General features: G+C 45.2%; 1 protein-coding gene across 5 annotated transcripts in view; it reads right to left on the bottom strand.

Moving 5' to 3' along the window:
* PTPRG (protein tyrosine phosphatase receptor type G) overlaps positions 1 to 26,369 on the bottom strand; it is a 726,426-nt gene that overhangs the window by 111,642 nt on the left and 588,415 nt on the right. For all 5 annotated transcript variants that reach the window (XM_059940105.1, XM_059940106.1, XM_059940107.1 and 2 more), the window contains 3 exons: positions 9,520 to 9,704; positions 6,398 to 6,506; positions 686 to 735 (listed from right to left, as the gene is read on the bottom strand). In XM_059940105.1, coding sequence (XP_059796088.1) covers positions 686 to 735; positions 6,398 to 6,506; positions 9,520 to 9,704 — 344 coding nt within the window. The remainder of the gene's footprint in view (positions 1 to 685; positions 736 to 6,397; positions 6,507 to 9,519; positions 9,705 to 26,369) is intronic.

The following is a 26,369-nucleotide window of genomic DNA, read 5'->3' as shown; positions in this document are numbered from 1 at the left end:
ATGGGAGTAATAGTAACCCGAATCTTGTGGGATGCTGTGAGGAGTAAATAAAATAATAATCTGTGCCTGAAACCCGGGAAAAGCTTAATAAATTTTAGGCTCTTATTGTTATCACCAAAGCTGCAATTAATATTGGAATTATTAGTTGCACTAGAAAGGGGAAAACTTGGATACTGAGGCTCCAGAAATGTGCAAATGTAACTGGGCAAATGACAACCATTCTTTTTTTTCTTTCTTTCTTTTTTTTTTTTTTAAAGCCGCACTGCATGGCTTGTGGGATCTTAGTTCCCCAATCAGGGATCAAACCCGGGCCCCTGAGTGAAAGCGCCGAGTCCTAACCACTGGACTGCCAGGGAATTCCCAAATGACAACCTTTCAATTTTAGCATGTCTACTCCTTTGCACTCTTACGTCCTATGCTCCCACAAATAATAAATAATTAAAAATATGGAGAATTTTTATCTTGACAAAAATTATAACAGTATAACACTACTGGTTTAACTCTGTCGCACAGCTTGTTTTTATAATGCATTGAATTATAGGAGTGAATAATGTAATTTATTCAGTATTTTAACCACTTCACATTGAGCATTTAGACAACATCATACTGCCACCTCGTGGTGACAGTTTTAACTGCATGCAAATTACCAACCAGACACGACAAAGCGATTACATTCTCTACTTACCACTCCTGTTTTGACAATTCTGGTCCCTTGGAATATTCGAGTGGTATTAGCTGAGAAACAAAGAAATTACACTGTAAACAATATAACTTCGTTGTTTTGACAAAACTGCACTTACCTACACATATCTGAAATACATACAATTTTCATGTCATAAAATAAATATTCCTCTTTAGATTTTTTTTTCCAACCATCAAAAAATGTAAAACCCTTCTTAGTTTGTGAGTCATTAAAAAACATGTAGAGGGTCAGGTTTGGCCTGTGGGCCACAGTTTGCTGACTCTTGTCTTAAGCTATTAGTTTACAACTTTCAGAAGTTTTAATCATTTTTCTATTTTATTAGTAAGGTAAAACTTACATACTCTAAAATGCACAAATCTTAAGTGTAGAGTCCAATTAATTTTTACCTCTGTAAACACCTGTGTAACTCCCCCTCCTCCCGTATTAAGATATGGACATCCTCCAGCACCCCAGCAGGTTTGCACGTGCACCCATCCAGGGAACACCCTCATGACCTTTCCCTAAGGTTGCCACCACTCTGATCTTTGTCAGCGTTTTGTCTATTTTTGAACTTCATATAAATGAAATTGTATTATCCCATTGTTCTTCTCTATTGTCTTTTTGGTTATAATCTCTTATATTATCCTTTCAGTGACTATATAATATGCATCCTAAACTTATTACAGTTTACCTTAAACTAGTACTTTTATTTCTCCTTAAAAATGTAAGAACTGTACAGTAATTTATTTGCCCAACTCACTTTTTGTGTACTGTCATATATTTTATTTCTATCAATACTTAAGTTTTAAAACTTCATAACACATCACCACTGTTGCTTTAAATGGTCAAGTTCTTTTTTTTTAATATTTATTTTATTTATTTATTTTATTCATTTTTTTTGGCTGCGTTGGGTCTTTGTTGCCGCACGGGGGATCTTCGTTGAGGCATGTGGGATCTTTCGTTGCAGCGTGTGGGCTCCAGGGCACGTGGGCTCTGCAGTCTGCGTGTGAAGCGCGGGCTTCGTTGCCCCGCAGCACGTGGGATCTTAGTTCCCCGACCAGGGATCAAACCCGAGTCCTCTGCGTTGGAAGGCGGATTCTCTACTACTGGACCACGAGGGAAGTCCCTCAAATTCTTTTATATTAGCCACAGATTACTCCTTCTGGTGTTCTTTCCTTCTTTCAGTTCTGTTCACCCATGTGTTATTATTATACAATATAACTACACAAAATGTTTAACTGTGGTAAAATACACATAACATAAAACTTACCATCTTAAACACTTTTAAGTGTACAGTTCAGTTGTGCTTAATCCTTGTGCCACAGATCTCCAGAATGTTTCCATCTTGCAAAACTGCAACTGTGTACCCATTAAACAAGTCCCAGCTTCCCCCTGCCCCTCCCCGCCCCCCCAGCTCCTGGCAACCATCCTTCTACTTTCTGTAAGTTTCAGTACTCCATATATCTCATGTAAGTGGAGTCATATATATTTACTTGTCTTTTTGTAACTGGCTTATTTCACTTAGCATAATGTCTTCAAGATTCATCCACGCTGTCCCATGTGTCAGAATTTCCTTCCTTTTTAAGGCCAAATAATATTCTGCTGTACGTACCATATTTTGTTTACCCATTCATTGTTGATGGACATCTAGATTGCGTCCACCTTTTCTCTATTGTGAATAATGCCAAACAGTATAACTTAAAAAATATATCAGACTGCTTCTTTGTGCTCATCTCAAAAACAATAGTCTCAACATAAACTAAACGTTTGCTTCCTATACATACAAGGCACTGAAAAATTAGCAAAAAACTGCTAAATCTCCAAATAAATAACATTTGTACCTGCTGGAGTTTTTATCTAAACTAGAAGTGGGGCAAGTACCCGACATATTTTTTTATTTGCCCTGCAAGCTTTTTGGGAAAAAAAAAAAAAAAAAGAATTTGCTGCCAACATTGTAAACAGCAACTTTTACCTAAAAATCCCAATTTCCTGCTCATCCCTGAAAAATCACAATATTTGGCAAAACTGAGCTCACCTTCCTGCAGGGCAACATTTGGTCGGGGCTGAGTGTCTGTCACCCCTTTTCGAAGGGCACATTCTGCAATTTCCCACTGACGGCCCTCCCCGCATTTGTATGTGTTCCCTGCCGGGCCCCGGGGCACCTGTATTTGCGACCCCCAACTTAACGATATATTCACTTCGCTCAGCTGGAAAGTGAAATGGGTGAAGAGACAAATGTGGAGAACAGACTGATCTAGACGTCAATACAACCAGGTCAAATGAAGCAGCCTAGGAAGCAGACAGTTCTTGCCTGGCACTAAACATAACCTCCCACCATCAGTGAGTTGCTTCGTGATCGATATTGCACTGCCTCAGACAGGTACACACACCTCCCTTTGTTAAGACCGGAAGAAAGCCCCCTAAGAGACCTGCTTTCCCTGCCCTTTACAAAGGCCTTATTTTAAGGCCAACAAACTGGCCACTCCATCAACATGCCCGCTTTTCATTGATCTTGAACAATTTCCACTGGGGTCAGTTCTAGCCGTGGTGACTACGAAGTTTCTACCAGAGCTTTCAGATCAGGAGTCCACCGGCCTGGTGGACTTCAGGGACGGGGGAAAAAAATAAGACCTGCATCCCCACTAAGCTGTCACGAAGATGCAGCTTTTCCTCGCACGAGGAACGCAAGCTCCAAATCTCAGCTGCATTTTAATAGGATCGTCCTATGACTCTGTGATTGAAATGGGAATATTTTCCTACTGCCTTAGAGTTGTTGGAGCTATTTCGAAGTATCATTTATGTTCATCACTACTCAGAAATCACCGTCGCTAACAGACCCACCACTTGTCATTTAATACTTTCATAAAAGAAGCGCACAGATGACTACGTTCCCAATTTGTTTGTTTAAAATATTTTGACAATTGTATTTGAGCATAATTGGTTTCCTTTCCTATGTATTTTACTTATTTATTTTAAACAATTCTGAGAGAGGATCTGTTGGCTTGGCCAGGCTGCCTAATGAGTCTGTGGCTCAAAGAAAAAGCTTAAGAGTCCCTAGTTTCCATGACTGTTGAGAATTGCAAAAAAGGCTTTCGAACACTTAGTAATCAATCTTTTTAGCCATTTGTTGAAGACCGGGGATACAGGGTAATATTTATGCTTTAGGGGTGGTCTGTTGTTGTGTACAAATGATTGGGCTTTGGAATAAGAAATCGGACTCTGCTTAATAGCCAAGTGATTTTTTGCAAGTTACTCAACTGCCCAGGACATCATTTTCTCCTCCGTAAAGTAACACCTGCATTACAAGTTGCCACGAGGTCAGATGAAATAACCTATGGGCAAATGCTCTGTAACTGGGAGCCACTCTACAGATAATGCTTACCATTATTATCATAGTTACTACAGTAAGGTAAACATAACTTATTTATTACGTTATATAGGACATAAATATTGCTTTATTTACTATAATAATGTAAATATTCCACGGGGCTTCCTCATGCTCCCAAACCAGAGGTAAACTTTATCACTGGGAAACCTAATTATTCTGAACAAAGGTGTCCATGAAATTGCCTAAGTTAATTTCCTTCCCTTTTAAAACTTCAGTCCTAAGAGTTGACCAGCTTTGTACACCGGCCTCTACTGCTCATAAACTCCTACTTGGCTCACCAGAAAAGGCATGCTAGCTTACCTGAAGATTTCGTTTTTCCACTGCCCACTGCTGCAGGGAAGGTGCTAAGGCCATTGTGTGCCCCTTTGTCAACATGCAGGGACAAACACCACTACAGAAAACGAGCAAACGCATGTCCACCCCTGAGCAGAGAAAGTCTGCAGACAAAGGAGACACTGGCCATTTTCAACAAGTCACCGCGATCAGACATTTTAAATATTCCGTGCTTGGAATTTACAGCTGACAAGGCCTTTCTGAATTGCATTACATTACAAACATTTAATTTTTCAAAGTCCGTGCAGAAGCCAACGAGCTCAGGGGCCTATTAATCAAGAAAGGTGGTTCTGCAGATTCCAGGCTCCTAGCTGGAGTGCATGGAAGGCCTAATTATGATTTATGTGCCGAAAGATCCGGGGCTGCACTCTGGCTTCCCGTGCTCTCTCCCCTGGGCTGGCATAGACCTGGCCTTGGCTTTCGGACCCTCCTCAACACAGGCAGATGGGCCAATACATTCAGGGCAAAGGTGGACATGGTGAGTGTGATTTATTTGTGAGAAAAAATGCAGCCATGCTAATTTCAATTAGTTTAAATGGAAGGATGAGATAATGTGAACATTAGCAAAGAATATTTCAATACTAGATGCAAAATTGCAAAGCTAGAAGGGATCTTTGGAGGGACTCTCAGCTGAAGGGCTTCTTATCCTGGGTTCATCATTTATTATTTTTTACATTAAACCTCATACTTAGGGGGTATTTATAGTTCGTACCAGGCACTGTGCTAATTACTTAACATGCGTCACCCCCTGTCACTCTACAAGGACCCCGTGAGGTCGGTACTCTCATGACTACCACTTTTGGACTGTGAAATTGCAGCTTAGAGAAGCTAGTCAACATTCTCAGAGTCGCAGAAACACTAAGTGGCAGCCAGGACTCAACCTTGGGGCCCTCGTGTCAGGGCCCCGGCTCTAAGCCAGCTCTTCTCAATCTGTAATGTGCACGCCTGTTACCTGAGCCATCTGGTTAAAATTCAGATTCCTGGGCCCTGCCTTCTGAGATTCTGAGACACTTAGTCTGAGAGGGTCCCATGAATGTGCATTTCTCACAGGATTCCAGACAATGAAGCTGATCCACAGCCTATGGGTTTTATGGGACCCCTAAAGCTGTAATACGCAAAATTCTGGCATTTTTCTAGAGAAAGTGTCCAAAGTCTTCATCAGATACATGACTTGCAAAAGTTAAGAATCACTGGCCTGGTGTGTAGGTGTGTAGGTGTCTCGGAAACTGAGGATTCAGGAAGTAAAGAACCTTACCAGGGAGGGCATCAGACTGGCAGAGCAAAGCCCAATGCCCTGGTTGCTCCCTTCAGGCTGGTCTTAGTGCCCCTCACCAAACCAGGTCTGCAAACTACGGCCCACCGGCTGGCTGCCAATTTTTGTCAATAAAGTTTTATTGGAACCAGGACTGGGATTAGGTCGGGGCAAGTAAGACAGAGTGGATCCTGTCTGTATGCAAAATTTCGATATTTTGTTCAAGAACCTTTTGCATTGATTTTGCTTTAAAAAAAAATTCCATTGAAATACAATGTATCTTGATGACAGAGTTTTTAAGAGCTCCTTTGAATTCTGCACCAAAGTGAATGCTCCTCTAGCCTTGCCCTAGTGCTGGTCTGAAACTTTCCACTAGACCCTAAATCAGCTAACTGAATCACGTTAGAAATCCAAAGACGATATTCCTCCACACGACTAGGAGGTGATTCTGTGATCTGACACAGTATTAGACAAATACTTGGTTCCCCACAGCTGGAAAATAACAGTAATTAAAAAAATAATCAACACTTCATTCCTCTTCCCCTCTTCTGGCCTGTGAAACCCCCAACCAAAAAGACGGGCCTAAATTCCCCAGGCTTTTCAGGTGTTATTGCAAACCCCACACTGATGCTTAGGCCAGGTTCGTATTCTTGTGTCCAAGCACCTGAACGGGAAAAAAGACAAAGCCCAAGGGAGAAGGGACCCGGGGGATGCAGGGCAGACAGAAAGGGCAGCTACTCACCTTGGAAGAGCATGGTCTGGCTGAAGTCACTCCTCATGTCATTGCGACACACGGCCTGGACCCGGAACAGATAAAGGCTGTCAGGTGAGACAGGGCTAATGGTGGCTTTCTGCAGGGGAGGAAAGAACAGGCAGTGAGCTGGTTTTGAAGGCCAGAGCACACTTTACATTTGAAAGCCAAACCTAAAAGAATGTTAAGTGCTGCCTGTAGGTTTCTGGGTACCAAGGCAAAGCACAACAGACAAACAGATGTTTCCTCACTGACCAAAGGCTCACCTTGAAAAGAATGAGCTTTCAGAAATAACCTCACCTGGGAATCTGTTTTCGACATGGAAATGTGTAGGGTAAGAGAACAAAAAGCCGTCCTGGCTCAGATACTTGACTCGGGCTTGGAACGTGCCTTCAGCCCTCTTTATACTCACAAGGCTGGGACTTCTATCAAAACTACTCTACCTTATAAACGATAGTGATTTACCCTAGACAGCCTCTAGAATTATCAGGTGTACTGAATTTCCAGGGCTGTGCAGAGTTTAGCGCAGCCACAACAAAATCTCTGTGTGTCTGTTTCTTTGCAGTTTAAAGGCATTGTTGTACCTTGACCTTGGATAATATGGGGCACGATGCGAGAAGAACACCTGACTAGAGGTCAGAGGACAGGAGATCTACCTGTGTCACACCACTCACCAGCTGTGTGATTCCAAGTCAGTTGCTCAATGTCTTTTGGCCTCTGCTCCCTTCAACTGTTAAATGCAGAGAGTAATATTTCCCTCACAGGGTTCTTGTGAGTGCTGTACAACAAAGGCTAGGCAAGCCTTGTTCATAGGTAGTCCACACCACAAAATGGAAAGTACACCCCCAGTCTAACACAGGGGTGGCAAGCGACAGCCCACAGCCCAAATCCGTTTTTTGTAAATAAAGTTTTATTGGCACACAGCCACGCCCATTCATTTACCTGTTGCTATGGCAGCTTTCACCCTTCAACGGCAGAGTTGAGTAGCTGCCCACAGAGGCCATATAGCCCTTAAAGTCTAAAATCTTAACTCTCTGACTCTTTCCAGAAAAAAGTTTTCCAACCCCTGGTCCAACATCACAAGCCAAATCCAGACCCCCATTCCTCAAAGCTTTATTCCAAGAGTCTTTTAAAAATCAGAAAATGGAAAATACCTAAAAAGCCAGCAGGGCTTGCTTCCTGAAGAAACAAACAACAAAAGCAACTGATTTTCAAAGACTCCCTAATGGATGAAATGTCTTGTCATCCCATTGTGGGCCAAGTCCAGAAAGCAGCTCTGGGAGCTTAATCACTGAGTGGGTTTTCCCCAGTGTAGCTACTGAAAACCTCTGAAGAGGCATTAAAATGTCATCGTGGCCACGCCTGCTATCTGTTGCCTAGCAAATGGATTGCTGGTGAGAGGAGGAGGTTGGGGTCAAGTTATTTCACTTTCAGCCTCATTTCTCTCTTTTGGAAAAAGGAGGCAGTAACACCTGTCCCACAGGTTGGCAGCGAGGGCGTGAGAGAGAGAGATGGATGCTGGAGAATGCCGGGAAAATGTTCAGTATGACTTTTAGGCTTCTGGGCCACAAGAACCCCAAGTTGGAGGATAGCTTTGCCTGCCACTAAGTCAGCACTCTCAACTTCTTGAGGAATTAATTAATTTTGTGTGTCCCCAAAGAAAATAACCACCCCTAGAAATTCTTATAAAAAAAGAACTTGCTGTCAAAGCATGTTTTTCTCTACAGCTCTCTCTTTCTCTGAAACTCATTTATGCCTCATTCTCTAAACCTCCAACCCCGTCTTCTGTTCAGAGCAATATCTTCGCTCCATCTATGCAGGGATTTATTAGAATTCACTCCAAGCCGGTTATCTATTCATCTCTGCATGTTTAATTATTTTCCACTTAGAATAAGAAACCGAATAAGCGCCTAGATAGTTTCTGCTGATTAATGCAAGCCACCTCAGTTCAGAAAGAGAAACATCCCTCACAGAGTTCCAGTCGTGACAAGAGAAAGGTTAAAACACATCATAACCTTGGGTGCCTTTCAATAGATTCCTCTCCGATTTCATGAAGCTCATCATTCCCTAATGTGACCCAGCTAACAATGTCTAGTGGGGAAATTGAAAACATAAATGGAAATGAAGTAAAAGAATCTTCATCTAAAGGAATACGAAAAGTATTATTCTATAACTGATTGAATGGGCCCCGGGGACTCTGTACGGGGAGGAAAAAAAGTGCTAACAGTCATTAAGAATCCCACTCAGTGCTATTACATTTTCCATGTGCATATACAATTATGGGCTTCATTATCCCAAAGACTTCTTTTGATTAACAATAAACGCCAGGCTTTCAAACCCAAATGTGTCACTTTGAGTTTCCCTGCAGAGATGTAAAGACCAGCGCTTGTTGGAGCGATTGCTTTTCCAGGGGAAGAAGACGGCTTCTGCAAACATCTGTTCTGAAGGGCCTTGGTGGGGACTGGGCACTAAATATTTATGCACATTTAAGATGAGCAGCTGGATTGGGCATGTGTAGCTCAAAGTGAGGTCAGGTATCACAGCGTCTGAGAGTCTGAGAACAGTGGCTAAAAATTCCGTGGTCACTGGGGTATAGCAGGTCGGAATGTATGAGGCAGATGAAATGTGACAGAAGGGAGTGGTGGGGACTTCGGAAAGCTGCTTGGTGTGGGTGACAGTATAGGGGTGGGGAGGAGGATGGGGGCGACAGCTGCAATAATAATAACAGCCAGTACTGGCACGGTGCTTGCTCTGTGCTGGGCCCTGCTCTACAACTGTAGAACTCACTTAACATTTACAGCAACGCTATCAGAGAGGACAAGGGCTTCGTGGAGGCTTTCAGATTTTTTTTTTTTTTTAAATAACGAAAGAAAAAGCAGTCAGTTTTGAAGGGCCCAGTTACAAAGAAATTAACTCTTTTCCGGGTGGTGTAGCCATCAAGTATAAAGGCGGAGTGGAGCCCGGGCAGGCTCCGGCCCCAGTTCACCCCGGTGGCACCTGCCCTCAGCAGGCGGCGTAGGGCTGGGATGCCACAGGGAAAAGCACGCCGAAGAGATGCGCAGGGGCCCCTCTCATTGCTACAGACACCCCGACTCAGAACAGGGAGGCTTTACCAAGTCCTTGTCGCTGTCCTTTGTGAACGTCTTCTCCTTCTCGTCCTCGTTCTTGGTCCAGCTGTAGGAGATCATGTAGTTCATGATGGGTGGGTGGTAGATGGTCTCCGGCTGGTTCCAGGACACCTGCAGTGCTGTCTGGTTCAGGGGCTGCACCTTCATGTGGATGGGCGGAGAGCTGCAGACTGAAGACACACGGCCAAGCTCAGGGCCTCCTGGCACTACATACGTACACGCCCCGTGTCCCTCAAGACCGCGACCTCGAAAGGTTGACACAGTAGGATGGGGAACACCGACGCCCCCCATCGCTTGGATCCACCGGCTGCTAACATTTTGCCACACCTGTTCTCCCTCCCCCCTCCTCTTTCTACACACACACACGCGCACACACACACACACACGCTTTCCTGCTGTGTCACTGAAAGCAAGTTGCAGACATTCTGAACTTCACTCCTTAAACTCAGGTCTGTATCTCCTAAGAATAAGGACATTCTCGTCTATAATGGCAATGTCTGAGTGTCTACGTGCCCCCCAAATTCATGTGTTGAAACCTAATGCCCAATGGGATGGTATTAGGGGGTCGAGCTTGGGGAGACAATTAGATCATGGCGGTGGAGCCCTCATGAGTGGGATTAATGTCCTCATAAGTAGGCCCCAGAGAGCTCCCTCACCCCTTCTGCCACGTGAGGACATAGTGAGAAGACGGCTGTCTGTGAACCAGGGAGCAAGTTCTCACCAGACAGTGAGTCTACCAGCACCTTTATCTTAGACCTCCCAGCCTCCAGAACGGTGAGAAATAAATTTCTGTTGTTTGTAAGACACTCAGTCTATGCTATTTGTTACAGCAGCCCAAGCTGACTGCTGTCATACCTAAGAAAATAAACACTAACTTGATATTATCTGACATTTACTTCATCCCTATTCAAATTTCCCCAACTATCTCCAAAAGATTGTTTATATAACCCTTTCCCCGCCCACATGGCATGTCACATTCAGTGTTATAATGCTTTAACCTCTTTTAATCTAGCATTCTCATCTGGCCTCTTCTTCCACAATGAATTTTTTTAGAAGCCAGGCCACCTGACATGTGGAATGTCCCAACTAACTAAAATTGCAGATGACATTTTATTGTAGATAGATCAGAGTGTAAACAAATACAATGCAAAATGAGACTTTAAATAATTTTAAAGCAAAGGCACAAAAAACCAGGACGACTTTCTCTGGACCAGCAGGACTCTGTATAACTATCCTGATGCAGGGCAAAGGAAAAGTCAGGCTAATTCCCCTGTTTATTCCTTGTGGCCGGCAGGTTTGAAGGAATGTCGTGGCTCTATATCTATCTACTAACAAACCCATTTAAGGGCTGAGAGTATCAAGTCAGCCATTAACAGCGACATTTTGGCCCTCCAAATGTGCTCTTTCCCAGTGGCCTTGGTTCCTGCCCGCACAGGGCTTCCATTCTGAAGCAGGGTTTCTCAACCTCAGCACCACCGGCCTCTCGGGCCAGAAGATTCTTTGCTCTTGGGGGCTGTCATGTGCACCGTAGGGTGTCCAGCAGCATCCTGGGCCTCTACCCACTAGATGCCGGTAGCACTGCCCCCAAGTCAAAACAACCAAAAATGTCCCCAGGTGTCGCCAAATGTCCCTGGGGGGCCAAACACCCCTGAGAACTACAGGTCTAAAGAGGGAGATGGGAATTCATCAAAGAATGACACGTGTGCAGCTACTATCACACACCAGGATGGGGTGGGCGGAGGGGAGGAGAGGAACGCTGTATTTTCCAAGCACTTTCTAGGGAGACTTGATTCATGCGACAGGGTCCAGGGAAGACTCTTGTGAGGCAGGTGCATCCAACTGAGAACTGCGTGGAGATTCACTACGTGGGGGTCAGGGGAAGAGGGGAGGCCGGCCAAGGGACCTCAGCAGGGAGAAGGCCTGAGGGGCCCAAAGGAAGGCAGTGGGGCTGGATCAAGGGAGGCCGGTGGAGTGGGAAGCCTCGCAGGCCCAGATGAAAATTCTGGCCTTCACCCTACGGCACTCCGAAGCCACGGGAAGGATCTGAACCAGAGAACGACGCAGGCAGGTGTGCACTTTACAAAGCTCCCTGGAGCTTCACCTGAGCAAAGAAGAACCCAGAGGGGCTAAGAGAGGAGCAGAGAGGCCTGGGAGGAAGTGCTGCAGATGGCTGGGTGCTTGCCCACCTAGGAGAGAACAGGAGAACAGCAGGTTCTAGAGCAGACAGAGGCAAAGCCTGGCGATGCGCTGGACAAGGAGGGGCATGAGGGCGAGGGACGCGGTGAGGACGATGCTGGGGTTTGGGGGGGCAGGAGGGGAGCAGCCCTGGAGGGGACGGGCCAGGGGACGTGGGGCTTGGTTCTGGCTTCTCCCAGGAGCCCATCTACAAGCCAAGCAGCCCACCATGAGCCGGAGTCCCCTATTTGCTCCTCAAGAGCCCCAAGCCCAAGGCAGCCCTGAGGAGGATGGCTTTCCTGCCAGAGAAGCAGGGGCCCAGCTCTAAGGAGCCGGCTGACGGAGAAAAGCGGAGATTGGTTTTGACAGGGAGGCATCCTTTTGCTCTTCGACTGCCAAACCCCGCTTCAGTCGGACAGATTCGCTTTGTGCAACTGAGACAAGAAGGAAGGGATAAATTAATGAGGCATCCCCACTGCCCTGCAGAACCCCGGGAGGCATTTCGCTGCCTGCTGCGCAAATGCCACCAGAGCAGGGACATCAAAGAAAGAATGTGATGTTAAGGCTCCCACAGAGACAGGGGGTGAAATGACAGAGTGCTGACACTAGGTGGCGCTCACATACCATTTTAAAATACCCTAACGTCTAAGTGGTTTACAGTTTCTCAAGAGGGTGGGGCTGGGGAGGAGGAGGAATCAGGGAAAGATCTACATCCCCAACTTTCCAAATACCAATAATGAACCAAGGAGATTTATATACTCGGAAGCTCGTGTCCTTCCAATGATGACATGTCAGATTTTCTGACTTCTACATCTTTTCTCACCTCCCCCTATGTTTTTACTTATCTCCTTCATTCTGAAGCCATCACTCCCCTGCTCCAATTAGGGGTGAGCCGTATGGGGATGCACGTATCTCTTAACAGTTACATCATAACCACACAAATAATCCTATCACCCACATGCGGATGCAACCATTCTTATTTATTCTTTGAAATAAAAATAGCTGGCTTTTTCTTTGCTCATTAAGATGATTCATGTTAATGTTTTTAAAAAGAAATCCAAGTCATCCAAAAAAGTAAGAAGAAGAAAGTTTTAAAAAATCACCCGAAATCCCAGTATCCAGAGACAACCACTGTTAACTTTCTGGGGATCCAACGTCTTCATGCATGTGTAAAAACACATACATGCAATCTGATGTAAATGGGATACAACGCATTATGGCCCTGTGACTGAATTTGTTGTAGTTGTTGTATTTTACTAAGTCACGTGTATAATTGCCTTGTCAAGAAGAGCTTGGTAATACTGTTCTGAATGAAAGTACACAATCCCACTGTCTCAATGGACTAGAAAATATTGGTTTAGGCTCACAAAGGTGGACGGCCTGGCCTCACTCTAACAGGACCACCTGTTTTTTTCGGCCACGCTGTGCAGCATGTGGGATCTTAGTTCCCTGACCGGGGATCGAACCGTGCCCCCTGCACTGGGAGCGTACAGTCTTCACCACTGGACAGCCTGCCGGGGCGGGGGTGGGGAATTCCGTAACTGAGGGGCCTCCACAGATCCACACTTGTCTGAGGCCACACATGGGGGCGCTGGGCCGGAGGCTTGTGGGCTGAGGTTCGCCCATCTCGGCCTGAGGGAGGAGCAGGTGGAACAAATTTCCCTTCTGCTCTTCATCTCCCTGAGAGGGTGGATTCTTCTGGGCCAGATGTGGAGGAAGCGTTTGCAGATTACAAGGAGGACCTAGAACAGGGGCTGGCACACTTGTTCCGTAAAGGGCAGGACAGTAGGTGTGCTTGGCTTTGCCGGCCATATGGTCTCTGTCACAACTACGCAGCTCTGCCTATGAAGCACAGAAGCAGCCGAGGTCATCCGGACATGATGGGCGTGGCTCTGCTGCAAAGAAACTGGCTATGGGCCCCGCATTGCCATTTCATACCGTTTTCATGTGTCATGAAACTTTCTTCTTTTCATTTTTTTCAACTTTTTAACACAGAAGCACCACTTTCAGCTCCTGGCTGTACAGAAGGTGCCGGTGGGAGAGTTTTGGCCTGTGGATCAGTGGTTTGGTGATTCCAGACAGAGAAGCTAAAGGGAGGCCAAACCTTTGTTTGAAACACGTTTACCGACTGCATCTGTGTTGTTTGTGCCGTATTCTGCCCCGCACACAGCCTGAGAGGCCCTCTCCCCTGCAGAGCTGAGATCTTCCTGCCCTCAGTACTACGTGGCGTGATACTGTTGACCTCGTGGACTGTCTGTAATGAGCAATCACACTCCCCTACTAGAATGTAAGCTCCACGAGGCCGCACACTTTCTGTCTTGTTTGCTACACTGTCCTCGGTACTAAATCAGAGCCCAGCACGCAGTGGGCTCCCCGTAAATTTGGGCTGAACGAACGGCGCGCTGAGTGGACGGAATCGACCCCTTGGTCTTGCCCTGGCCCACAGGTCCCATGTGACATGACCCCTTCCACGTCTCTGACCTCACCGCCCTCCACCCCCTCCTCACCGACTCCTCGGTGGCCAGCCCACACCCAGTCTCCCTGAAGCTCCGGCCTCCCCGCCGAGGTCTCCCCTGTGCTCCCCGGGCCCCTCGGCCCCCTCCCTCAGCGTGCTCATCACGCCCCTGGGGGAGACGAGATGACCAGACACCCTCCAAAGAACACGTGCCTTGTGCTTCCAAGCTTTGCGGGCCTTTTCAGGGATGCACACCCTTCTTTCCAACAAAACCTCCCCCCAAATTCCAAGGACCACAGACAAAAGCGGCACTGCGGTACATCACAGAAGGGACAGTTTAGAAGAGCTCGTATAATAAAGGGTGGGCTTTGGAGCCAGACTCATATGGACCCTTGTGTTCTCATCTGTAAAATGGGTGGCTAGTACCAGGTAATAATATCCTCTTCACAGAGTTGGGGTAACGATCACAGAGAAAGCTGTGGGCCAACCAGATTCTGAGGGCCTGACGCCCAGTGGCACACGCAGGGGACAAGCTGCCAGGCCCACACAGTGTTTGAAAACATACAAAGCTGGCTTTTTAAACTGGGCCTCCATCCACACACAGCAGTGGTTTCCTGGGCGGTAGTGCAGGCCCCCTTCAGACAGGTGTGTGTGCTCACATCTGCCACAGTCCCCGCCCCTCCCCACTGCCTTCACCCACAGCTGCCTGGCCCCCAAGGCCAGGTGAATTTCCCACTGATCTAAAACAAGCACCAGGAGCCCGGCCTTAGGCGGAGAACAGGTGCCCAACACCCCTGACAAATGGCCATTGCAAATGCACCTAACACAGGGAGTTGGCCAATCGTCTTGAGACATCCTTCTGCACAAAATCAAAGCCTTTTAACCATGAGGGAGGCACCACACCCGGCTCTCTAAACAAATGTCCCCTGTGAGGTGCTCCTGACCTCAGCCTCCCCTTCTGGGGGCCTGATTACCTTCTCACTGGTGTCTGATTGCATTTCACAGGCATCTCGGATGATGCTCTACCAGCTCTGAGAATTCCTGCCTTCATTCTGAACCACCTGTGATTAGGATCCCAGCCTTCGTTAAATAATGAAGAGGCTTCTAGCAGAGCACCCAAGGTCCTCTGATTCTCAATCAACGTCCAGGATATTTTCTCAGTGGTTCCACAAGTAAATGAGAGATTCCCCTACCCCCAATCCTCTTCCTTTGGGGCGTCTGAGATAAACTCCCAGGATAAACTCTGTGAAAGTTAGTGTAACTTCCAAGTGCCTTAAACGATTTGGATTTGAAGTCCTCCCTGGGGCCTCCTCCCACCCCTGGACCCCTCCAAGTTTCACACGTAAGGCAACGGGCCAACTATTGATCAAGCGTCAGACGAACAGCACTGCTCAAACACAGCGATCTGGTGTCATCCGCCTCTTACGGAGCTTGTCAACAGACAAGAAACTGCTGCCTCCTGCAGGGTGGGGTGCGGCGACATCATACACCAGCCCAGCGGAGGACCACAGGGGAGACAGATGCCGCCCACCGGGGACCCGCCTGCCTGGCAGGGAAGGAGAGGAGTACCGTCTCCTCTTCAGCAGAAGGAACCTCTCAGCTGAACAAAGCCACCAGCCTAGCCTCAGACAGCTCAAATGCCTGTCATTTCTTTGCCGCCTTTAGGGGAAATTTCCAAAGAAATGGCCTTAGGGAAGGATTTCTCATTTTGAAGGGCTGTATCCAAAAGGTCTAGGTAAACACAAAATCCCCCAAAGCCGATCATGTAGGACTTCAAACCTGGCATCTTGGTGCTCTGGGGTGTCATCTTCCCCCCTCCATGCCCAAGAGCTCATGAAAGGGAAACCGCAGGGGTGAAGGTGCCGGAACCGGATCAAAGCCGGATCCCAGCTCTGGCATTTTGCGGATTTACAACACCCAAACTCTCTCTGCTTGGAGTTGCCAAGCACACGCCACGGGCCAGGCTCTGTGTCTTCCTCTCAGATGGTCCACAAGGGCACCCTCTCCCCTAAAGATGAAGGAAGACACTGGGTCCAGAGAGACCAAGCCACTGGGCTGGGCCAAGGACCCTGAGTGGGAGGAGGGCTGGGAACTGGAACGGAGCCTGTAGTAGTCCATACCATCGCATATGTTCTAGCCACAAACACCTCCCACATCTGTTTTCCTATCTGCAAGACGGCAATGAAGAGGTCAGGAGGGTAACTCAAAAGTGCTTAAAAGGTGAAAACTGTCCCACGCAGACACAATGCATCACTACTACAGCTCAGGTCTGTGCTTCTTCCCTGGTTAACAATACTTGGCACAAAAAGCTTCCTTCCCACTCCCTCTGCCTTCCTGGTTTTCTTTGTTCCCAATGACAGATGAGAGTGTGGGTCTCTTGACAATTTCCAGAGCAGCCTCCAACTCCTTCGAGGCCCTCGAAAACTGGGCGCAGCCCAAGTAACCATTCTCCCCCGTCAGAAATACAGACTAAGCTCATGGTCCCTCAAGCTATCACGGGGAAGCTGGAAATAGCTGTGGTGGCGCAGGATGCAGCACTCCCCCATGGGATTCACCAGATGGCTGAAAGAGCCCATGGCACCAAAAAGGTTAGACACTCCCAGCAGTAAAGATTATGTGATTAAATGCTTTTAAGGAAACTATTATAGGAATTCCGTAAAAAGGTTTAATAAAGACCCTGACCTAGATTTGAGGGATTGGTTAGGAAAGGCTTACTGAGCACAGTGATGTTTGAACTGATTAGGTGTTTATAAAATGAGCGGGAAGGGACTTCCCCGGTGGCGCAGTGGTTAAGAAGCTGCCTGCCAATGCAGGGGACACGGGTTCTAACCCTGGTCTGGCAAGATCCCACATGCCGCGGAGCAACTAAGCCCGTGCGCCACAACTACTGAGCCTGCGCTCTAGAGCCCACGAGCCACAGTTACTGAGCCCGTGAACCGCAACTACTCAGCCCACGCACCACAACTACTGAAGCCCACGCGCCTAGAGCCCGTGCTCCGCAACAAGAGAAGGCACCACAATGAGAAACCCGTGCACCGCAACAAAGAGTAGCCCCCGCTCGCCACAACTAGAGAAAGCCTGCGCGCAGCAACGAAGACACACGCAGCCACAAATAAAAATAAATAAAATAAATTTTTTAAAAAAGAAAATGAGCAGGAAGGAAGGAAGGAGCCTTAGATATGGCAGACAGAAAAACAGCTCGTGCAAAGGCCCTCAGGCGGGAAAACTGGAAAGAAAACTAGCATGGCTTGGCAAGCAGAGAATGAGAAGGAGGATGGTTGAGACCAGGTCTCAAAGGAAGTGAAGTGTGTGGAGCTGGGTTCATCCCTGGGCAGCTCTGGCCAGACATTGCTGGAGGACCACTTTCTCATGATGTGGGAGACACCAAGTTCCCCCAAGCACTAGGGCAACTGCTTTCAAGTTTTAAATCTAAGGTGTCTTAAATAATGCAAGCTCTAACCTGTTATGAGATAACAGAAAATATATATATTGGTCTCTGCCCCAGGTTCCCAGCATAGGGCTCCTAAAACCCTGGTAACTTCTGAAGCGATACTAGGAGCATCTCTTATTCTTTTTAAAATTTCTTTTAAAACAATCATGCAGTTTATTTAAACTAAAAAACAATTGAAAAAACAGTTCACTCCTTTCTCCCACCCCTACCCCCACCCCTGTCAGTTGCCTGTATCTATGAGCTCGGTTTTTGTTTTCACATATGAGTGAGATCATATGGTATTTATCTTTCGCTGTCTGACTTAGTTCACTTAGCACGATGCCCTCAAAGTCCACCCATGTTGTTGCAAATGGCACGATTTCATTCTTTTCTATGGCTTAATAATATTCCATTATATAGATACCACATTTTCTTTATCCATTCATCTATCAATGGACACTTAGGTTGTTTCCTTATCTTGGGTATTTGTAAATAATGCAATGAACATGTGGGTGGATATACCTTTTTCAAGTTAGAGTTTCTGTTTCCTTCAAACAAAGAAGAAAACACATCCATACACTGGGAGGGTGAACACACCCAACTCAATGGCGACAGAAGCTCCTGTGCTCAGGACCTGCTCAGACCTCACCCTATGTTTCCCTTCATCCAGCTGTTCATCTGCACCCTGTGTCATATCCTTTAATAAACTGGTAAATGTAAGTAAGTGCTTCCCTGAGTTCTGTGAGGCACTCTAGCAAATTAATCAAACCAGAGGAGGAAATCGTGGGTACCTCCAATTTGTAACCAAATCGGACAGAAGTTACGGGTAATTCGGGGATCTCCTACTTGCGACTGGCATCTGAAGCGGGGTGGAAGCAGTCTTGTGGGACAGAAGCCACCGTTGGAACGGAGTTACACCGTAGGACACCCAGCTGGTGCTGCAGAGAATTGCTTGTTGTGCGGAAACCCCTGCCCCCATATCTGGTGACCAGAAGTGAAGGATTGTGCATAATAGTAAAGGAGAAACACACAGGAGGTGGAGAACCTACTCAGGAGGGAGAACTAAATTTCCCTAATACACCTGTGGAGTTCTTTTCTACACCACCCCACAGTATCCCCTCTGCTCCCACGAACAAGCTTGGTGTGCAATTCCGTTTATCAGCCAACAACTGAGCGTTAGAAGCTCTGTGGCAACTACCCTGGAAGACAGCAAACTGGAAAACTTTCTTACACTGTGCATATGATGGAGCCATATGCTCAAAGTACAACAGCAGCAGCCAGAGTCCTCCAAGCACGCAGGTTTGACTTTCCCCATTATGCTATTCCTGACCTACTTCCTTGGAGTCCATCTTCTATGTGATATTCCTCTTCTGCTGAGAGCTAAAGGCCAGGGGAAGTGCCTCTGTCCTGTGCAGGGGAAAGCATTGTTCAGCTTGGTGCTCAGGGAGGTGGCAAAGTCCAGAGTGTGCATCATCCAAGCCCTGCTTGAGAACAGCTGCTTCTCAGACACTGGGTGGAAGGGTGGATTCCATATGCCCCAAAGCCCCTTCCCTCCTTTCCAACTTTAACATGCTGTGATTTCCTGCCAAAAGGGCACAATGGACCTATCCCCTTTTAACTGAGCACAGCATCCTTTCTACATGGTACCTCTTAACTTCTCCTGCAGCCTTGCTCTAGTCATAGGCTCCAACCGAGGGTCTATACCAGAAACCAGGGTGCAGGTGTGCAAATGCCCAGTGCCCTTATACTGAAGCTGGACAAGTCTCCTACTTCCCATGGCTGAGATGATGTTATGGCCTCGTTTATCATGAAGAAACACCTGGGTCATGTAGAGTCCTATAGCTGTCCTCAGCACTGTGAGACTTTTCTAGACACCATCCAAGATCTAAGATCCCGTAAGCTATCTTTTTAAGTGATCCCAATGGCCATATCAAGAGATCAACTAGAATTAAAGAACAAACAAAGAGAGATGAACAATACAATAACTGAAATTAAAACTACACTAGAAGGAATCAATAGCAGAATAATTGAGGCAGAAGAACGGATAAGTGACCTGGAAGACAGAATGGTGGAATTCACTGCTGCAGAACAGAATAAAGAAAAAAGAATGGAAAGAAATGAAGACAGCCTAAGAGACCTCTGGGACAACATTAAACGCAACAACATTCGCATTATAGGGGTCCCAGAAGGAGAAGAGAAAGAGAAAGGACCCCAGAAAATATTTGAAGAGACTGTAGTCGAAAACTTCCCTAACATGGGAAAGGAAATAGCCACCCAAGTCCAGGAAACGCAGAGAGTCCCATACAGGATAAACCCAAGGAGAAACACGCCAAGACACATAGTAATCAAAGTGGCAAAAATTAAAGACAAAGAAAAATTATTAAAAGCAGCAAGGGAAAAACGACAAATAACATACAAGGGAACTCCCATAAAGTTAACTGCTGATTTCTCAGCAGAAACTCTACAAGCCAGAAAGGAGTGGCATGATATACTTAAAGTGATGAAAGGGAAGAACCTACAACCAACATTACTCTACCCAGCAAGGAGCTCATTCAGATTTGATGGAGAAATCAAAAGCTTTACAGACAAGCAAAAGCTAAGAGAATTCAGCAGCACCAAACCAGCTCTACAACAAATGCTAAAGGAACTTCTCTAAGTGGGAAACACAAGAGAAGAAAAGGACCTACAAAAGCAAACCCAAAACAATTAAGAAAATGGTCATAGGAACATACATATTGATAATTACCTTAAACATGAATGGATTAAATGCTTCAACCAAAAGACACAGGCTTGCTGAATGGATACAAAAACAAGACCCATATATATGCTGTCTACAAGAGACCCACTTCAGATCTAGGGACACATACAGACTGAAAGTGAGGGGATGGAAAAAGATATTCCATGCAAATGGAAATCAAAAGAAAGCTGGAGTAGCAATACTCATATCAGATAAAATAGACTTTAAAATAAAGAATGTTACAAGAGACAAGGAAGGACACTACATAATGATCCAGAGATCAATCCAAGAAGAAGATATAACAATTATAAATATATATGCACCCAACACAGGAGCACCTCAATACATAAGACAACTGCTAACAGCTATAAAAGAGGAAATCGACAGTAACACAATAATAGTGGGGGACTTTAACACCTCACTTACATCAATGGACAGATCATTCAAAATGAAAATAAATAAGAAAACAGAGCTTTAAATGACACAATAGACCAGATAGATTTAATTGATATTTATAGGACATTCCATCCAAAAACAGCAGATTACACTTTCTTCTCAAGTGTGCACAGAACATTCTCCAGGATAGATCACATCTTGGGTCACAAATCAAGCCTCAGTAAATTTAAGAAAACTGAAATCATATCAAGCATCTTTTCTGACCACAACGCTATGAGATTAGAAATGAATTACAGGGAAAAAAACATTAAAAACACGAACACATGGAGGCTAAACAATACATTACTCAATAACCAAGAGATCCCTGAAGAAATCAAAGAGGATATCAAAAAATACCTAGAGACAAATGACAATGAAAACACGATGATCCAAAACCTATGGAATGCAGCAAAAGCGGTTCTAAGAGGGAAGTTTATAGCTATACAAGCCTACCTCAAGAAACAAGAAAAATCTCAAATAAACAATCTAACCTTACACCTAAAGGAACTAGAGAAAGAAGAACAAACAAAACCCAAAGTTAGCAGAAGGAAAGAAATCGTAAAGATCAGAGCAGAAATAAATGAAATAGAAACAAAGAAAACAATAGCAAAGATCAATAAAAATAAAAGCTGGTTCTTTGAGAAGATAAACAAAATTGATAAACCATTAGCCAGACTCATCAAGAAAAAGAGGGAGAGGACCCAAATCAATAAAATTAGAAATGAAAAAGGAGAAGTTACAACAGACACCGCAGAAATACAAAGCATCCTAAGAGACTACTGCAAGCAACTCTATGCCAATAAATTGGACAACCTGGAAGAAATGGACAAATTCTTAGAAAGGTATAACCTTCCAAGACTAAACCAGGAAGAAATAGAAAATATGAACAGACCAATCACAAGTAATGAAATTGAAACTGTGATTAAAAATCTTCCAACAAACAAAAGTCCAGGACCAGATGGCTTCACAGGTGAATTCTATCAAACATTTAGAGAAGAGCTAACACCCATCCTTCTCAAACTCTTCCAAAAAATTGCAGAGGAAGGAACACTCCCACACTCATTCTATGAGGCCACCATCACCCTGATAGGAAAACCAAACAAAGATACTACAAAAAAAGAAAACTACAGACCAATATCACTGATGAATATAGATGCAAAAATCCTCAACAAAATACTAGCAAACAGAATCCAACAACACATTAAAAGGATCATACACCACGATCAAGTGGGATTTATCCCAGGGATGCAAGGATTCTTCAATATACGCAAATCAATCAATGTGATACACCATACTAACAAATTGAAGAATAAAAACCATATGATCATCTCAATAGATGCAGAAAAAGCTTTTGACAAAATTCAACACCCATTTATGATAAAAACTCTCCAGAAAGTGGTCATAGAGGGAACCTACCTCAACATAATAAAGACCATATATGACAAACCCACAGCAAACATCATTCTCAATGGTGAAAAACTGAAAGCATTTCCACTAAGATCAGGAACAAGACAAGGTTGCCCACTCTCACCACTATTATTCAACATAGTTTTGGAAGTGTTAGCCACGGCAATCAGCGAAGAAAAAAAAATAAAAGGAATACAAATTGCAAAAGAAGAAGTAAAACTGTCACTGTTTGCAGATGACATGATACTATACATAGAGAATCCTAAAAATGCCACCAGAAAACTACTAGAGCTAATCAATGAATTTGGTAAAGTTGCAGGATACAAAATTAATGCACAGAAATCTCTTGCATTCCTATACACTAATGATGAAAAATCTGAACGAGAAATTAAGGAAACACTCTCATTTACCACTGCAACAAAGAGAATAAAATACCTAGGAATAAACCTACTAGGGAGATAAAAGACCTGTATGCAGAAAACTATAAGACACTGATGAAAGAAATTAAAGATGATACCAACAGATGGAGAGATATACCACGTTCTTGGATTGGAAGAATCAACATTGTGAAAATGACTATACTACCCAAAGCAATCTACAGATTCAATGCAATCCCTATCAAATTACCAATGGCATTTTTTACAGAACTAGAACAAAAAATCTTAAAATTTGTATGGAGACACAAAAGACCCCGAATAGCCAAAGCAGTCTTGAGGGAAAAAAACGGAGCTGGAGGAATCAGACTCCCTGGCTTTAGACTATACTACAAAGCTACAGTAATCAAGACAGTATGGTATTGGCACAAAAACAGAAACATAGATCAATGGAACAAGATAGAAAGCCCAGAGATAAACCCACGCACCTATGGTCAACTAATCTGTGACAAAGGAGGCAAGGATATACAATGGAGAAAAGACAGTCTCTTCAATAAGTGTTTCTAGGAAAACTGGACAGCTACATGTAAAAGAATGAAATTAGAACATTCCCTAACACCATACACAAAAATAACCTCAAAATGGATTAAAGACCTAAATGTAAGACTGGACACTATAAAACTCTTAGAGGAAAACATAGGAAGAGCACTCTTTGACATCAATCACAGCAAGATCTTTTTTGATCTACCTCCTAGAGTAATGGAAATAAAAACAAAAATAAACACATGGGACCTAATGAAACTTAAAAGCTTTTGCACAGCAAAGGAAACCATAAACAAGACGAAAAGACAACCCTCAGAATGGGAGAAAATATTTGCAACTGAATCAACAGACAAAGGATTAATCTCCAAAATATATAAACAGCTCATACAACCCAATCCAAAAATGGGCAGAAGACCTACATAGACATTTCTCCAAAGGAGACATACAGATGGCCAAGAAGCACATGAAAAGCTGCTCAACATCACTAATTATTAGAAAAGTGCAAATTAAAACTACAATGAGGTATCACCTCACACCAGTTAGAATGGGCATCATCAGAAAATCTACAAACAACAAATGCTGGAGAGGGTGTGGAGAAAAGGGAACCCTCTTGCACTGTTGGTGGGAATGTAAATTGATACAGCCACTATGGAGAACAGTAGGGAGGTTCCTTAAAAAACGAAAAATAGAATTACCATATGATCCAGCAATCCCACTACTGGGCATATACCCAGAGAAAACCATAATTCAAAAAGACACATGCACCCCAATGTTCATTGCAGCACTAGTTACAATAGCCAGGTCATGGAAGCAACCTAAATGCCCATCGACAGACGAATGGATGAAGAAGATGTGGTACATATATAAAATGGAATATTACTCAGCCATAAAAAGGAACGAAATTGGGTCATTTGTTGAGATCTGGATGGATCTAGAGACTGTCATACAGACTGAAGTAAGTAAGAAAGAGAAAAACAAATATTGTATATTAACGCATATATGTGGAACCTAGAAAAATGGTACAGATGAACTGGTTTTCAGAGCAGAAATTGAGACACAGATGTAGAGAACAAACATATGGACACCAAGGAGGGAAAGCGGCAGGGGGTGGTGGTGGTGGTGTGATGAATTGGGACACTGGGATTGACATGTATACACTGATGTGTATAAAACTGATGACTAATAAGAACCTGCTGTATAAGAAAAAAAAAGTGATTAAATGTAAAAAAAAAAAAAAAAAAAAGAGATCAACTAGTGACCCACACTGATGGGTTTAGCCAGGCTTTTATTTAAATTCTTGATTCTAGATGACTGTGACTCAATAGGCCAAGATGCCCACCTCATTTGTTTCAATTTGGTCCTTAAAATAATTTTTGTCTTAGAATTAGGTATCACTTAGGGACCCGCTATATTTAAAAGGAGCGTTCTCCTTTTAATGTCTCCCAACATTCACCTTACTAGCTTTGAATTTCTGATTCTTCCTTGGCACCTGCCTCTCTTACTTGTTCTGGTTCAGGGAGGCCATTGGATGAGCTCCATTGTTTAATTGCCAACCTTGTTCCAACCCCCAGGTGTGGCACCTGGATCATTTGGTAAGGATGGCCCTCTCTGGCATGGTTCCAGGATCTTCCACACCTGGGGACTGGCCTCAGGCAGCGCCTCCGAGGCTTGGTCAAGAGGACCCAAGAGATCAGGGAGCCTGCCCCTTAAATTGGAGAGACCAGGCTGTGAACAAGCAGCGCCCCTAGTGGGCCCCAGTGGGAAATCAGCTGTGCAGCACTTGGGAGGGACGGAGCAACCCTGGCCTCCTGGCCACCCCAGGCACACGGATCCTTATGCTCCGAGGAACTGGGCTTCTAGCTGGCTGGTGAAAACCAACAGTTTGAGATGCTGAGTACACTCCTCACGGAGAAGGCTCCTCTCTTCCCGGAAGCCTTTGCATGGAAACCAGAGGGCTCTGTGCACTGACAGATGATACCTGTTAGCACTTAGTGTCAGATGTACAGACGGCACCTTGTCTACACAGGCAGAGATGTGACATGGGACAGCCCAGACACTCATTTCGGTCCAAGCCAGTGCTTTGGAATCACAAAACCAGTCCAGAGAGGGCCCAGGAGAGAAGCCAGCAACTGTGATGACCCCTGGCTGTGCTTAGAAGAGAAAAAGATGACCCCAGAGGCCTCATCATGGTCTCCCCCTCTGTGCCTTTACACATGGTCTCAAGGACTGGGGAGGTGACAACATTGCTTACACCCGAGAAAGCCAAGGGTTCGGCCCATGTTCCTTGAACCTTAAGGAAAACCACCTCAACCAGCCTGTGTTTGTTTACAGAAGAATCAGTGGGAAGAACGGAGAAGATAAATTGTCTGCCTCCCAGCCACCGTGACTCCGAGGAGAAGGAGATGCACGCAAGCATCTCGGAGTCTCCTGCTCCATGGGCTGTGAACATTCGTTGGCGACAGAAAGGGGAAGTGTGTCCCTCTGGGAGGAGGGATGCTGGTGGCCTTTATTAATCTCCAGACTGCAGTTCATAAGCACCACGGTGCTCACACAAACAAACCCAATGTCAGGGAAGATCTTCCTGGAGAGCAGAGAAAAGCTGAAGCCGTAGGAGGGTGCCTAAGTCGGCCCTGAAGATCAAACTCTCCAGGCCTACCTGCCTGGAGACAGAGGATTAAGTAATGAGGTGATATTTATAAAGGGTGAAAACAATAGGCGGGCCCTGGCATCTGTTAGCGATATCAGCTCAACGGCTCCCAAGCCATAACGTGGTTCTGCCTGGGAGCCTCCTGACACCAGCGCCTGCCTCCTTCAGTGCTTCCCACTCTCTGCTTTTAGGAGTGGTGGAGTGGCTGGGAAACGTGGCTGTTCCTTGGGACAGAGAGGAAAGCCCTCTCTCCGTGGTGTTTTGATACCAACACTTCCATCCAAGTGGCTTATGGTCAAATGGATTTGGAAGATGGCTTCCCAAATCCTAGGAGCTCTCTGATTTCAGGTCCTGGGAGTGGTGTGGAATCCTGCTCCAAATGCCTGCTTACATTCCTCCCATTAGAGCACCTAGCCTGGGCTAGATCGTAAACGCCTCAACTGTGCCAACTCTTGGAGCAAGAATTTTTTCACTCCTGGCCACCTGGCATGTGTGGGTTAGCTTTATCCATCCATCCATCCATCCATCCAACCATCCATCCATCATCATTCCCTCCAGTCCAATATTTACTAAGGCGCCAACAGTGAGCATTGTACCCTCTCTCTAACAAAAAAAGAAAAAAAAAAAAACAG

Source organism: Balaenoptera ricei, chromosome 11 (assembly GCF_028023285.1).
Source record: "Balaenoptera ricei isolate mBalRic1 chromosome 11, mBalRic1.hap2, whole genome shotgun sequence".
NCBI lineage: Eukaryota > Metazoa > Chordata > Mammalia > Artiodactyla > Balaenopteridae > Balaenoptera > Balaenoptera ricei.
This window is presented reverse-complemented; position numbering and strand designations above follow the sequence as displayed.